This window comes from Mustela lutreola, chromosome 9 (assembly GCF_030435805.1).
Source record: "Mustela lutreola isolate mMusLut2 chromosome 9, mMusLut2.pri, whole genome shotgun sequence".
In the NCBI taxonomy this organism is placed as follows: domain Eukaryota; kingdom Metazoa; phylum Chordata; class Mammalia; order Carnivora; family Mustelidae; genus Mustela; species Mustela lutreola.
In genome coordinates, this window is record NC_081298.1 from 124,568,876 (window position 1) to 124,580,550 (window position 11,675).

The following is an 11,675-nucleotide window of genomic DNA, read 5'->3' on the forward strand; positions in this document are numbered from 1 at the left end:
ATCACGTGTTTATTTAAACATTTGATCTACTTCAGGTATTTCACGTATGTTACTTAATCATGAGGTAGATACTGCCCCATTTTAACTGTAAAGATAAGATTCTGAGAGTTTAAGCAGTCTGAAAAAGGTCACTTTACTACATAGTGCTGGGCTTTGAACGTAGACACTCTGAATTCAGAGAACAACCTTCTAACCTACCACATTTGGTCTATTACATTTACTAATGTAAATTCACTCCTGGCATGGTGTTTTGAATATAGGAGCCTTGAGTGAAGTATTTGTGACATCAAATTATCTTGCTTCCTCATTGTGTTTCTCAAGTACCTGTGACAGGATTTTCCGTCTTTTTTTTTTTTTTTTAAGATTTATTTATTTGACAGAGAGAAATCACAAGTAGACAGAGAGGCAGCCAGAGAGAGAGAGAGAGGGAAGCAGGCTCCCTGCTGAGCAGAAAGCCCGATGCGGGACTCGATCCCAGGACCCTGAGATCATGACCTGAGCCGAAGGCAGCGGCTTAATCCACTGAGCCACCCAGGCGCCCCAGGATTTTCCGTCTTAATCACATAGGCATTGAGTAAATAGGAGCTAGAGCTAGCCAGGTGGGAACCTGAAAGTCAGGGATGGCTGCTTCCTGAAGTTGAGTTCCCTGGATATAGTTAAGCAAAGGCTTCCAGCCTGACAAATCTGCCACGGATCTTACAGTAGTTTCTGCCACCCTTGAAAGGATGTTGCACTATACTCACAAAATTTTAGAATGTTAGAGCTGAAAAGGAATATTAAGAAATCACATAACCTAGCGATTTCCAAACACTTTTAGTTGTGAACCCCTTTGTTTAAAAGTGGCTCTTTCTAATTTTTTAAACTGAGGTAAAGAAGAACCTGTAGTGAGTGGTACCTCCCAAAAACATCTTGTAAACCCCTAACACTGAGGAGCCCAGTGTGATAAACATAGTCTAACAGGTGAGGAACCTTAAGTTCAAGTGTAATGATGACCAGGCTGCAGAGCCCACCAGTTTCAAGCCAGTACGCGGACTCTTGAGTTTCTGGAATCCCGTGCTTTCCATGGAGGGGTCCACTTTACGCAGCATCTCTAAAGGCCATTGTGGACAAAGACTAAACTAGTGCTAAGAGGATGACAAATTTTACCCATGCAGGAGCTCACAGTCAAGGCTAGTGAAGAACCCAGGGACACTGAAAAAATAACGCACCTAACTACGGCTCATCGTTTCTAAATTGGTTTTCGAGACTGAGAAGGGCATCAGCACCTTGGCCAGTTCCGGGGTGCGGTAGCAGTGAGGGTCTATCCAGGTTAAGAAGCCAAGCCTTCGGGGGAGAACGGGCATGAGGAGACAGAGTCGGACCCAAGTGGGAACTATGGAAGGCGGGACCCTCACCGAGACCCCGCGCGGTCCACTTCAAAAAGGGGTTGCTCACACACGGACAGCTGAGCAGTTCTCCGTGAGTATTACGCTCAGTCCACTCCCACTCCAACCCCGGCTGCGGAGGGCGGGGGAAGTTCCGGGGGAAGTCGGACGGAAGGGGCGGGACTTGCGGAGGAACTCCTTCCCGGTCGGGTCACGTGGGAGGGGCTGGAGGCGAGGGCAGGTGAGTGCCGGGCGATCCACCTTTCAGGGCTCAAATCGTCGCGTGCCTTTAGTACCCAAAGCCCATGTGACCTGTCCAGGTCCAGAGAATGACAGGCCCTATTTCCGGTGTAGAGTTGGACTCAGGAAGGATACGGGCTGGTTCCAACTAAGTGAATCTGGTGACCGACCAGACTCTGGGTGAAAGCCAGAGCAAACCTGCCATTATGAAGTATCTCGGTGTGGAAGGAGGAGGCCCCCAGGTGGCTCTGCTTCAGAGATGGGGTGGCGGGTGGCTGCCACCGAGATTCCGCAGCCGCCTACAGCCTTCCTCTGTGACCTGATTGTCTAAGGCGATCCCTGTGACAGGAAGCTGTCCAGGAAGCATCCCTTCTGAGGCCTCTGCCCCTCTAAGACGTATTGGAAGCGGGCCGAGGAGAGGGAGTGGAGACAGGGAAAAGTCAAGGGTGTCTTTAATTGTGGGGAGGGGCAGGGGGTGACCCCCCTCTCCTCTTGGCTTGACAGGAATCATGGCACTCTGGCGGGCATACCAGCGAGCCCTGGCCAATCACCCGTGGAAAGTACAGGTCCTGACAGCTGGTGAGTGAATAGACCTGAGCAGGACCAGAGCAGGCTGATTTGGGAGACAGAAGCTCACCCCACCACACCTTCCTCATTTTCTGCTTCTATTGAGCCCCCTTGAAAGGTTGGCTGTCTCTCATCCGAAGTTGTCCCCAGTCTTTTGGTGGGTGGGCCCCCAGGGCTGTTCTTAAGGAAGGGTTTTACCTGCTGTAAAGTAGGATCTGAAAGTCCTCAGAAAGCTTTAATCCCTTGGGGTTAAAGGCATTGCCCCAGGAGACCTTAACTTAGAAAGCTAACAATAGCAAATGCTCGTCTAACATATTAACAGTGTGCAAAACACTTTCAACACATTATCTCATAGCTCTGACAAAGATCTGTAAGCTAGGATCCCTTGAGTCCACATTAGATTACACACCTATTAAATGCTGGGATCAGAACTCTTACCCCAGTTTATTTTTCTTAGTTGTTTTTTTTTTATTCATGAAATAATATCTTAACATAGAAAAGAATAGTTCAGACAGGTATGTAAGGTTTAAATAGTATTAAAACTGATTATTCTTGGGACGCCTGGGTGGCTCAGTTGGTTAAGCAGCTGCCTTCGGCTTGGGTCATGATCCCAGCTTCCTGGGATCGAGTCCCACATCGGGCTCCTTGCTTGGCAGGGAGTCTGCTTCTCCCTCTGCCTCTGCCTGTGTTCGCTCTCTCTCCCTCTCTCTCTCTCTCTTTGACAAATAAATAAAAAATCTTTAAAACTTAAAAAACAAAAACAAAAACAAAAAAAACCCTGATTATTCTTGTATCAGTACCCAGCTTGAGAACCCTTGAGCACCTTTCCTTAATTCATACAAGCCAAGAAATAACTGGTTTCATGAGTTTTGTTTATACCACTCTTTTGCTTTTCTTATAGTTTTACTACCCTTTTATGTATCCCCAAATAATATACTAATCAAGGATTTATGTTTACTCCAAATCCAGTGAGTGGCTAGTGCCTTACAAACGTAACCCAGTGACTTAACCTGTATTTGTTACCATCTTTACTTTGCACATTAGCTAAGAAGTGAGGGATGGCACAGAGATACGGTAAGTTTTACAGGGAGGGGGGACTAGAAGCTCTGAGACTTGGGGCAGTGCAAGAGTGATTGGGTTAAGATGGGATCTTGCCTATGTTTAGACGAAGGGAAGAGGATTCTAGGGAGGACCATGGGCTTCTTCAACAAGAAGACTATTGAGTGGCAGGCTATGGAAGCCGGAGGAACAGCAAGCCTCTTACTGGAACAGCCCCACCTCAGCCCTAGAAACTTCATTGGGTGACTGGCCAAGGGATGGACAATTTTGCCCCTCCCTGGGCCCCTCTCCAACCTCTGTGCCCAACCACCCCATGTCCTCAGAGTGTCCATCAGCCTGCATGACTCACCTGGTTGCGTGTGTGGTGACTCATTCTGGACTGTGTGGCTGAGATGGGACTGACACGCTGGGCCCTTTGCCAGCCTCAGACTCCCTCGGGGCCCTTCACTGCTGGACGGAAGTTTCCCCCTCATGGCATCAAGAATAGAGAGAGAGAGCTAGTCCTTGTGTCTCCCTACCCAAGGGGTGTGCAGTGGACACAGGAGCTGGCCTTCAGAGGGGCCCTCGAGCAGATACATGGGCTATGCTGGGGTGCTGGTCTAGAAGCACTTTCTAGGAAGCACTTTTCTCAGACTTCTTCCCTGCTGCTAGTGTATTCGGATCAAACTGCAAATAAAGGGAGGAGGTGGGTCTAGCTCCCCAGGCTGATCTTAGATCCTAGCGCATCGTAAGGCCCCCTGGGGTAGCTCCTCCCCCGGGGGTAGTGTCCTCACTGGAAGACAAAATAGGGATTTCAGACTTGGAGTTAGAAGAGCAGGATTTGAATTTAAGAGTCGTAGCCCTCAGTAGGTGCCTGAAGAGAGATAAGTAAGTGAGTAAACCTCTTGGAGCCTCAGTTTCCTCGTTCAGGAATTGAGTTTAGTTAGCCGACCTCACAGAGTTAGTGTCAGTGTTATCTCTGTGAAAAGGCTTTAGAAATTAAGAAATGCTTAATAGACACAAAGGCTCCTGGGCTTGGCCCTTTCCATGAGTATTGTTAACCCACACACAGCAAGCTGTTCTTTTTTTTCAGACTGATCTATTTATTTTTTAGAGAGAGAGAGTGCGCTTGCACAAGCAGGAGGGTCAGAGGGAGGAGGAGAGAGACTCTCGAGCAGACTGCATGCTCAGAGCAGAGTGTGATGCAGGGCTCAATCTCACGACCCTGAGATCATGACCAGAGGCGAAATCAAGAGTAGGATGCTTGGGGCGCCTGGGTGACTTAGTGGGTTAAAGCCTCTGCCTTCAGCTTGGGTCGTGATCCCAGGATCCTGGGATGGAGCCCCGCATGAGACTCCCTGCTCAGCGGGGAGTCTGCTCCCCACCCCCCGCCCCTCTGTCTCTCTGTCAAATAAATTAAAAAAAAAAAAAAAAAGAGTAGGATGCTTATGCTTAACCGACTGCGCCCCCCCCCCAGACACCCCAAGTGATACTTTTTCTAGTGGTGTTTTGGTTGTATTTGTTCCATTTGTCTTAAATTTGAACATGGGTGACTCTCTCAGCCTTGGTTCTCCAAGTAGCAGGGCCTGGGGCTTTGGTGCAGGTACTTTGTAAGGGGTAGGAAGTTGTCCCGTGGGGGAGGAGGGCGAGCCAGTATGAGGAAGATCGGATTGCATACTGCTTAAGGCCCATGGCTGCTCCATCCTGTAAAGCTGACTGAGAAGCTCTTTGAAATGCCTCTGAGGACGACAGGGGAGAATAGCCTTTTCCGGAGAAAAGAAACCTTTACCCACCAGCTCTCTTCCTCCATTGGTCAAACACGTGGAATGTCGACACCTGTGTGTAGCCCCCGGTGAGGCATCCACTGCACAGCCCTGGGTATGACCCAGGTTGAGCTGCGGTAGTGGGCGGAGTCAGGGATTAGTGAATCAGGATCCGAAATGGTTCAAGAGAAGTGTCTGATAATGGTTGACCAAGCTAAAGTCAGGAACAGAGCATGCTGGGAAAAGGTCCACTGTGTGTTCCACACAGCCTGAGTCAGCCTCTTCCCGTCCTTTCTGAAGGGCCCTTCCAGTCTCCACTGGGCCCCGGGCCCAGCTCCATCCATTTTTGGCCACTCTAATCCTGCTATGGGGCAGCTGAGCTGCTGCAGACACTGGTTTCCCTGGAGTCTGAATTCCGCCAGGCGTGCGCACTCAGCAGGCAAGGGAGCATCCAGTCCTGCCCTGACACCGTAGAGCAGGAGGCTGCAGCAGGGGCAGGGGTGATGTGCACTGGGGTCCCCGTGGTCAGTGGTAGAGCTGGCACTTCCCAGTGCTCTGCCCTGTACTCGAGACTACGGGGCCCTGGGAAGCTGAGCGTAGCCCTCACTGGTTTGGTTTACATACCTGAGAAGCTGCAGAGCCCTCCATTTTGTCCCACCTTCTAGCAGTAGGACAGCTTCGGTCCAGGAATGGGGAAAGCATCCAGATCAGTCCCCCAGAAAGCACTCCCCCCTCTCTCGCTGTTAGGCTTCTGTTGCCTCTGGGGTCTATCAGAGCCGGCCCCCCGCCCAAGCAGCCCTTTAATTGTGGAGACTTCTGGGGAGGAGAGAGTCGGCAGCACCGCTGGCCCCATGCCAGTAGCTCTACCTGTCGCCCAGGCCTCTGATCCTCAAGGGCACACTTCCTGCTCCCCATTCCACCTTTCTGCCCCTCAACCTTCTCATCTTCCATTAGCACTTTATTTTCTTGCAACTAAGACCCCATACACAAAAGCCACGAGAGGAACATAATAGCGGAAGTAGGGAACTAGGAAGACGGTGTGGAAGTTGAGGCTTTTCAACTAGCGGGCAAGGGGTGGTCCCAAATAGACCGGTGGCTAGAGGCCGCCTGCTCCCCACCCCCTCATTCCACTGAATCCGGTGGGGAGTGACGGCATGAGAACTGGCACCTACCCAAGGGCATGATGTCACACCTGCGCCAGTGTCTGCCTGCTGGGCTCCTCGCCCGGCCTGGCATCGGGCATCAGTGCCTGCAGCCCCTTGCCCTGCCCCATCAGGGCTCGGGCAGTACGTCTTTGCAGGTCTCCGGCTCCAAGCCCCTAGAAACAAGTCCAAGGCAAGGGGAGCCAGAGCACTGAAATATCTAGACCAACCAAATATGTCAGGAGGACTCCCAGAACCCAGCTGGGGCCTGTTTGGGCTCTGGTGCTGGGGAAGGTGGAAGGAGGAATCTAAATGTCAGCTCTTCTTGCCCAAACTTGCTTGGGCGGAGATGCGGGCCTGCACTGGGCACTGACCAAAGCCTCAACTGCCCCGGGGTTGCTGCAGGCCCAGCGCCCTGATGGCCTGTGGGCAGAGGAGGAATGGCTGGGCACGGTTTTGTCTGAAATGGACAAGGCTGCAGGGGCTCCTCCCTCTTACTGCTGCCTTTCCACCTGACGGGCATGGTCTGGATCCTGGAATCCATCTTTTTCCAAGGCTGCTGGCTCCCCGGACTGTGGTTTTCATTCCTGCTCTGCCTTTAGCTTGTTAGGTGACTGTTGGCAAGTTGGGTGACTGTTGCCGTCTCTACAAGGTGACAAGGAACAGAGAGGGTCACCTCCTGGGCAGTAAAAGACAGGAAGTGCATTAATCTAAGAAGTGTCTTTGATGTGTGGCCTTGGGGGCCTTGCTTGGGCAAGGAGTCCCCTGGGAGTGGAAGGCACAGAGGCCTCTTGGCGCCACTGACCCATAAGCCCACGTCTCTGCCCTTGCCGTGATTCCCTAGCCTCCTGTTCCTCGAGAGAAGGCCTGGGTTCAGCCCCAACTCTACTCCTTACTAAATAACCTCATCTCTTAAAGACGTTCAATGGAGGTGTGACCCCACCTCCCAGGCCTTTCGTGAGGATTAAATGCGTGAGATCCATCTGTAAACTGTAAACATTTTGCCAAAGTAGAACATCAAGCTGTTAGGTCCCTTCATTTAAGAAGTGACTGCCTTCTGTTCTGCCCTCCGCGGGCCTTCTCCGGGTATCCTTGCCTTGCCTTGACGCATGGCCACAGAAGCAAGCCCTCCCTGGGGGAGGTGAGGCAGGAGAAAGGGAGATGAGTGCTAACTGTGTGGAGCTGGGAACAAGCCTCCACTTTCACAGGTCCTCACACATGGGCCTGGGAGCTCCTCATGCCCTTCCCGGAGCAGGCCTGTTGTTCGGGACTATACATTGGCGTTTTCCCTTGCTTGGTTTTCTGAGCACCTGCCAGGCCCTTGGTTAGGTGTGGCGTAGGATAAGAGAACAAAGATGTCTAGGATTCTCTCTTCGCCCCCTGGGAGGTCATGGCTAGCATGTTCTGGGAAGAGCCTCCAGCACTTTGAGAGTTTCAGGGAGAGGAGAGGCAGGACCACCATGATGGGTGCGCTGGGGCCCCAGAGCTGCTCCAGGGCTGGGAGTGCCAGTAGCTGAGGCCATCTGTGGGGGTCGTGGGGGTCGTGGCGCCAGCCTTCAGCCTTCCCCAGCTGCCTGGGCAACGGCTGCAGCTCTGGGGCAGGGCTTTGCGGTGGCTGCGGGGGGAAGAGCTATGAGTGCACAGCCAGTGTGGACGTCAGAGCCTGCTCTGTACCAAGGACTAGGGTTAAAGGATGTATTTGCCCAGTGCTGATTGAGGGCACAGGGACCATGGTGTCTGAAGGGCTGGAGGGGGGCTCTCATTACTCAGTGATACGGACAGGCGAGCCGGAGATCATCTGGTCACTCCCAAGTGACCCTGTGTGTGTGTGTTTGCTGGAAACCATCATGCCACCATAACTGACGGGGGGCTCTGTAAATAGTGACTGTTTCTATCTTGGTTTCTGGGTGTGGGCGTCTGACTAGGGTTGCTTGGGAAAGGGGTGTCTGTATGAATGAGGGAGGGGGAAGCAGGTACAAAGGCCTGGGGTTTGGGGGGAATGGCTATAATATCTATTGTCCCCCCCAGTCCGAGGTTGTGAATGGGGGGATGTCTGGGTTTACCTGATTGTGCTAGGAGGTGACCAGGATCCTACTTGTGGGGACTCTTACCAGTTCAGCCAGTCGGCTTCCTGCCTGGGACCATGTAAGCACTCATGCTTCAGAAAATGAATTATTCTTGCTATCCTTCACAAAGAGAGACCCCAAGACCAAGGTGAAGGACACTTTTCAGGGTCTCGCCTGGGACTAGGGGAGAAACCCCAGAGTTCCTTACCATTCTACACAGGATCTGTTCACAATATGATTCCTGGAAAAATCACCGTGTAGGAAGTCAAGCCACCTGGTTCTTGCCTTGGTTCTGCCACTTACTGGGTATGTGAGGTCCCAGACCTTCATTTCTATATCTCAAAAATAAGGAGTTTGGATGGAATTATCTGGAAGGCTTTTCCAGTTTTTTGTGTTTTTTTTAAGGTTTTATTTATTTATTTGACAGACAAAGATCACAAGCAGGCAGAGAGAGAGGAGGAAGCAGGCTGCCCGCTGAGCAGAGAGCCCAATGCAGGGCTCGATCCCAGGACCTTGGGATCATGACCTGAGCCAAAGGCAGAGGCTTTAACCCACTGAGCCACCCAGGCACCATGCTTTTCCAGTTCTGATAGTCCATGGTTCTCAGTGCCAAGCACCTTAGGTTCCCCTTCATCTGCAGTTGCTGACTGTGACTTCCCTTTCGGACTCTGGGCACAGTCTGTGGGTCCTGGACTGATGAAGGCTGCTCAGCTCAGTTTCTAAAATGACACTTTGAAGTGGCAGTAAAGGACTGGCCATTTGCCCCAGAATTTATCTCTTAGGCTCTAAGGGTCAGAGCCTCATTCAGGGACTTCCTTCCGTCCCTGGAATGGCAACCTACCTTCAGGAGGTATCCTGACAACACCTGTGTACCCTGCGCAGGGTCCCTGATGGGCCTGGGTGACATTATCTCACAGCAACTGGTGGAGAAGCGAGGTCTGCGGGGACACCAGGCTCGCCGGACCCTGATCATGGTCTCCCTGGGCTGTGGCTTCGTGGTAAGTTCTGTCTACAGTGGGGTTGCTGGAGGACTGGACGGTGGTCTTAGTTCCATGTCATTCTTCAATTTCCCTTGCCCTCCTGTGCATCTAAGCCAACCTTAGATAGGATTTGGTTTCTAATCCTTGAGAGAGGAGCATTGTGATGCAAAAGCCAAGCGCTCCCCTTGCCACACACTCTGTCCTCTCTGGGGTTTACTTTCAGGGCCCCGCCGTAGGAGGCTGGTACAGGGTCTTGGACCGTCTCATCCCTGGCACCAGCAAGGTAGACGCGCTGAAGAAGATGCTGTTGGATCAGGTGAGCAGAAGGAAAAGGGACTTGGGAAGCAGGAGCTGGCATGGCGGGGCGGGGAGTGGGGGGCTGGGGGATTTCTGTGCTCACAGAACTTTAATTTCTCTCCCCAGGGGTGCTTTGCCCCATGTTTTCTAGGCTCTTTCCTCTCACTGGTAGGAGCACTCAATGGACTGTCAGCCCAGGACAACTGGGCCAAGCTGCAGCGGGTGAGCAGGGCAGGTGGGGGACGGTCTCCAGCTGGCAGCCTGGCAGTCCCGAGGGAATGAGGCAGGCTTCGTGGGGAGGAGCCGGTGGGATGCAGGCAGAGCCCCAGGCTCCGGCTTAGACGAGCTGGGGGTGCGGTTGGAGTGTGGTCTGTGTTGGAGGTGCTCTGCAGACTGGGAGGTGGGCGCTCCTTGGAAGTGTGTGCATGGGTGAGTTTGTTTCTTTTGTGTCCCCAGGACTATCCTGACGCCCTCATCACCAACTACTATGTAAGCGCTGACTCTGCAGCTGTCTCTTCTGCTTTCTTGAGTCCAGAAGTGCCCGGGGATGGGGGTCCTCCTGCCATAGAAATCCCACAGTTGGGATGACTCTTGTCCCCAGTGTGGGCACTGTGCTCAGGGAAACCCTCACCCGTCCGCCTTGTTCTTGTCTGCAGAAGCTGGAGGAAGGCCGGTGAGTCTGGGGGTCGGGTGAGGGAGGCAGCCCCCCAACCTTTACCTTCTTTCTCTTGTAGCTCTGGCCCGCTGTGCAGTTAGCCAACTTCTACCTGGTCCCCCTTCATTACAGGTAAGACACATCCTGACACCCCCTCCCCACTCCAGGGAAGGTGCACGGCACAAACAGCTGGACACCAAGTGATTCTCCTTTCGACCTGGTGTCACTGGAGACCCTCACAGAACGCTGTCCCATCAGAGTCCCTCAGACTCTCAGGCATGCTAGTCAGACCTTCTGATCCTTTAGCGAAGCTGTCCCAGAACTGCCTACTGACTCTCTTTCATCTTCTCGAAGAGGCTCCTGCTCATAGTCCCGTCTCCCCCACCGCCCCGCCTGAGCGCTCACCTTCGAAGGCAGAGCTGCAGGGCCAGTGCCAGGGCGGGTAGCGTCTGGGTTGGACGGGAAGGGAGACCAAAGAGCTGAGGAGGAACGTGGGCCCGTGAGTCCGCTGCAGAGCACTAGTCCACCTTAATAATAAGGGTAGTTGCTGAAACCACAGTGAAAACCACAGCGGAGCTCAAGATGAGTCCTTACAATTTTGGGTGGTGAAAGGGCATGGGGAATGGGAAAAGAATGAAACTCCTCAGAGGGGTGGAGTCAGCATTTACATGAATAGTGTCGCTTAATGGTCCTCAACACTAGGGTCCCTGTGATACTCTTTGCAACTAGAAAAAGGTAAATTGAGAGTAAAGAGAAGGAGATGCTACTTTTCATGGCCGGCTGGACGGTTTTGGAAGGTAGACTCTCTTAAGTTGGTAAAGGTGGACAAAGACGAGTATTTGGGAGCCTGGACAGGAGTGAGTAAGAGCCACTCTTGGCGGGATGACGGTGTTCTACTCTGAGGCTCGGAGACAGAGCTCAGACAGCCCCAGAACCCAGCCTGCTTGTCCTCTGGTCTGAGCCACATGTCCCTCCCTCAGGGCTGAAGGAGGGAGACCTCAGTGTAGACGTTCTCAGAGACCAGCCCTCCTTTCCCGTAGCACTCGTCCAGCTCCCCACCCCCAGGCTTGCTCCTCATCCTCCATTGTCCTCACGATGCCCCGCTGTGCCGCAGGTTGGCCGTTGTCCAGTGTGTCGCAGTCGTCTGGAACTCCTACCTGTCGTGGAAGGCCCACCGGCTCTAGGCTAGCCTCACCCTGATGTCTGTGCAGACAGTGCTGTGGCTTGACCCCAGCGCGCTCAGAGAGCCTCCTCGAAGAGGGCACATCGCTTTTCCTGGGGTACCGTGGTCACTCAGAACCTAATGGACTTAGCACCTGACTTCTTTTGAAATCATTACAACCTTTATAATGGTCTTCTCCCCACCATGTGGTAGGCACCCCATAAATGCGTCTGGTCTTGTCTGCTGGGACTCAGCCCTGTATCCCACAGTGCCATCGCCCCCACTCCTCACAGACACATCTGCTCTCTAACCTTCCCAGCCCAGCTGGAGCTCCGGCTCTTTGGGGGCCCTGAACCTGTATATGGTGCCTCCACAGATCTGTTTGGTAATTACGTAGTCTG

At 52.8% G+C, this 11,675-nt stretch overlaps 1 protein-coding gene across 2 annotated transcripts; it reads left to right on the top strand.

Annotated features, from left to right (window-relative positions):
* Positions 1-1,522: 1,522 nt before the first annotated feature.
* MPV17 (mitochondrial inner membrane protein MPV17) lies at positions 1,523-11,515 on the top strand. 2 transcript variants are annotated; one of them, XM_059188788.1, is made up of 8 exons: positions 1,526-1,605; positions 2,109-2,183; positions 9,063-9,178; positions 9,384-9,476; positions 9,584-9,679; positions 9,914-9,946; positions 10,192-10,244; positions 11,227-11,515. In XM_059188788.1, exons 2-8 carry the CDS (start codon positions 2,114-2,116, stop codon positions 11,294-11,296), a joined length of 531 nt encoding a protein of 176 aa, XP_059044771.1. In that variant the 5' UTR covers positions 1,526-1,605; positions 2,109-2,113; the 3' UTR covers positions 11,297-11,515. The 2 variants fall into 2 exon arrangements, with proteins under 2 accessions (XP_059044772.1, XP_059044771.1); XM_059188789.1 differs by lacking the exon at positions 9,914-9,946 and having other exon boundaries at positions 1,523-1,605.
* Positions 11,516-11,675: the final 160 nt, after the last annotated feature.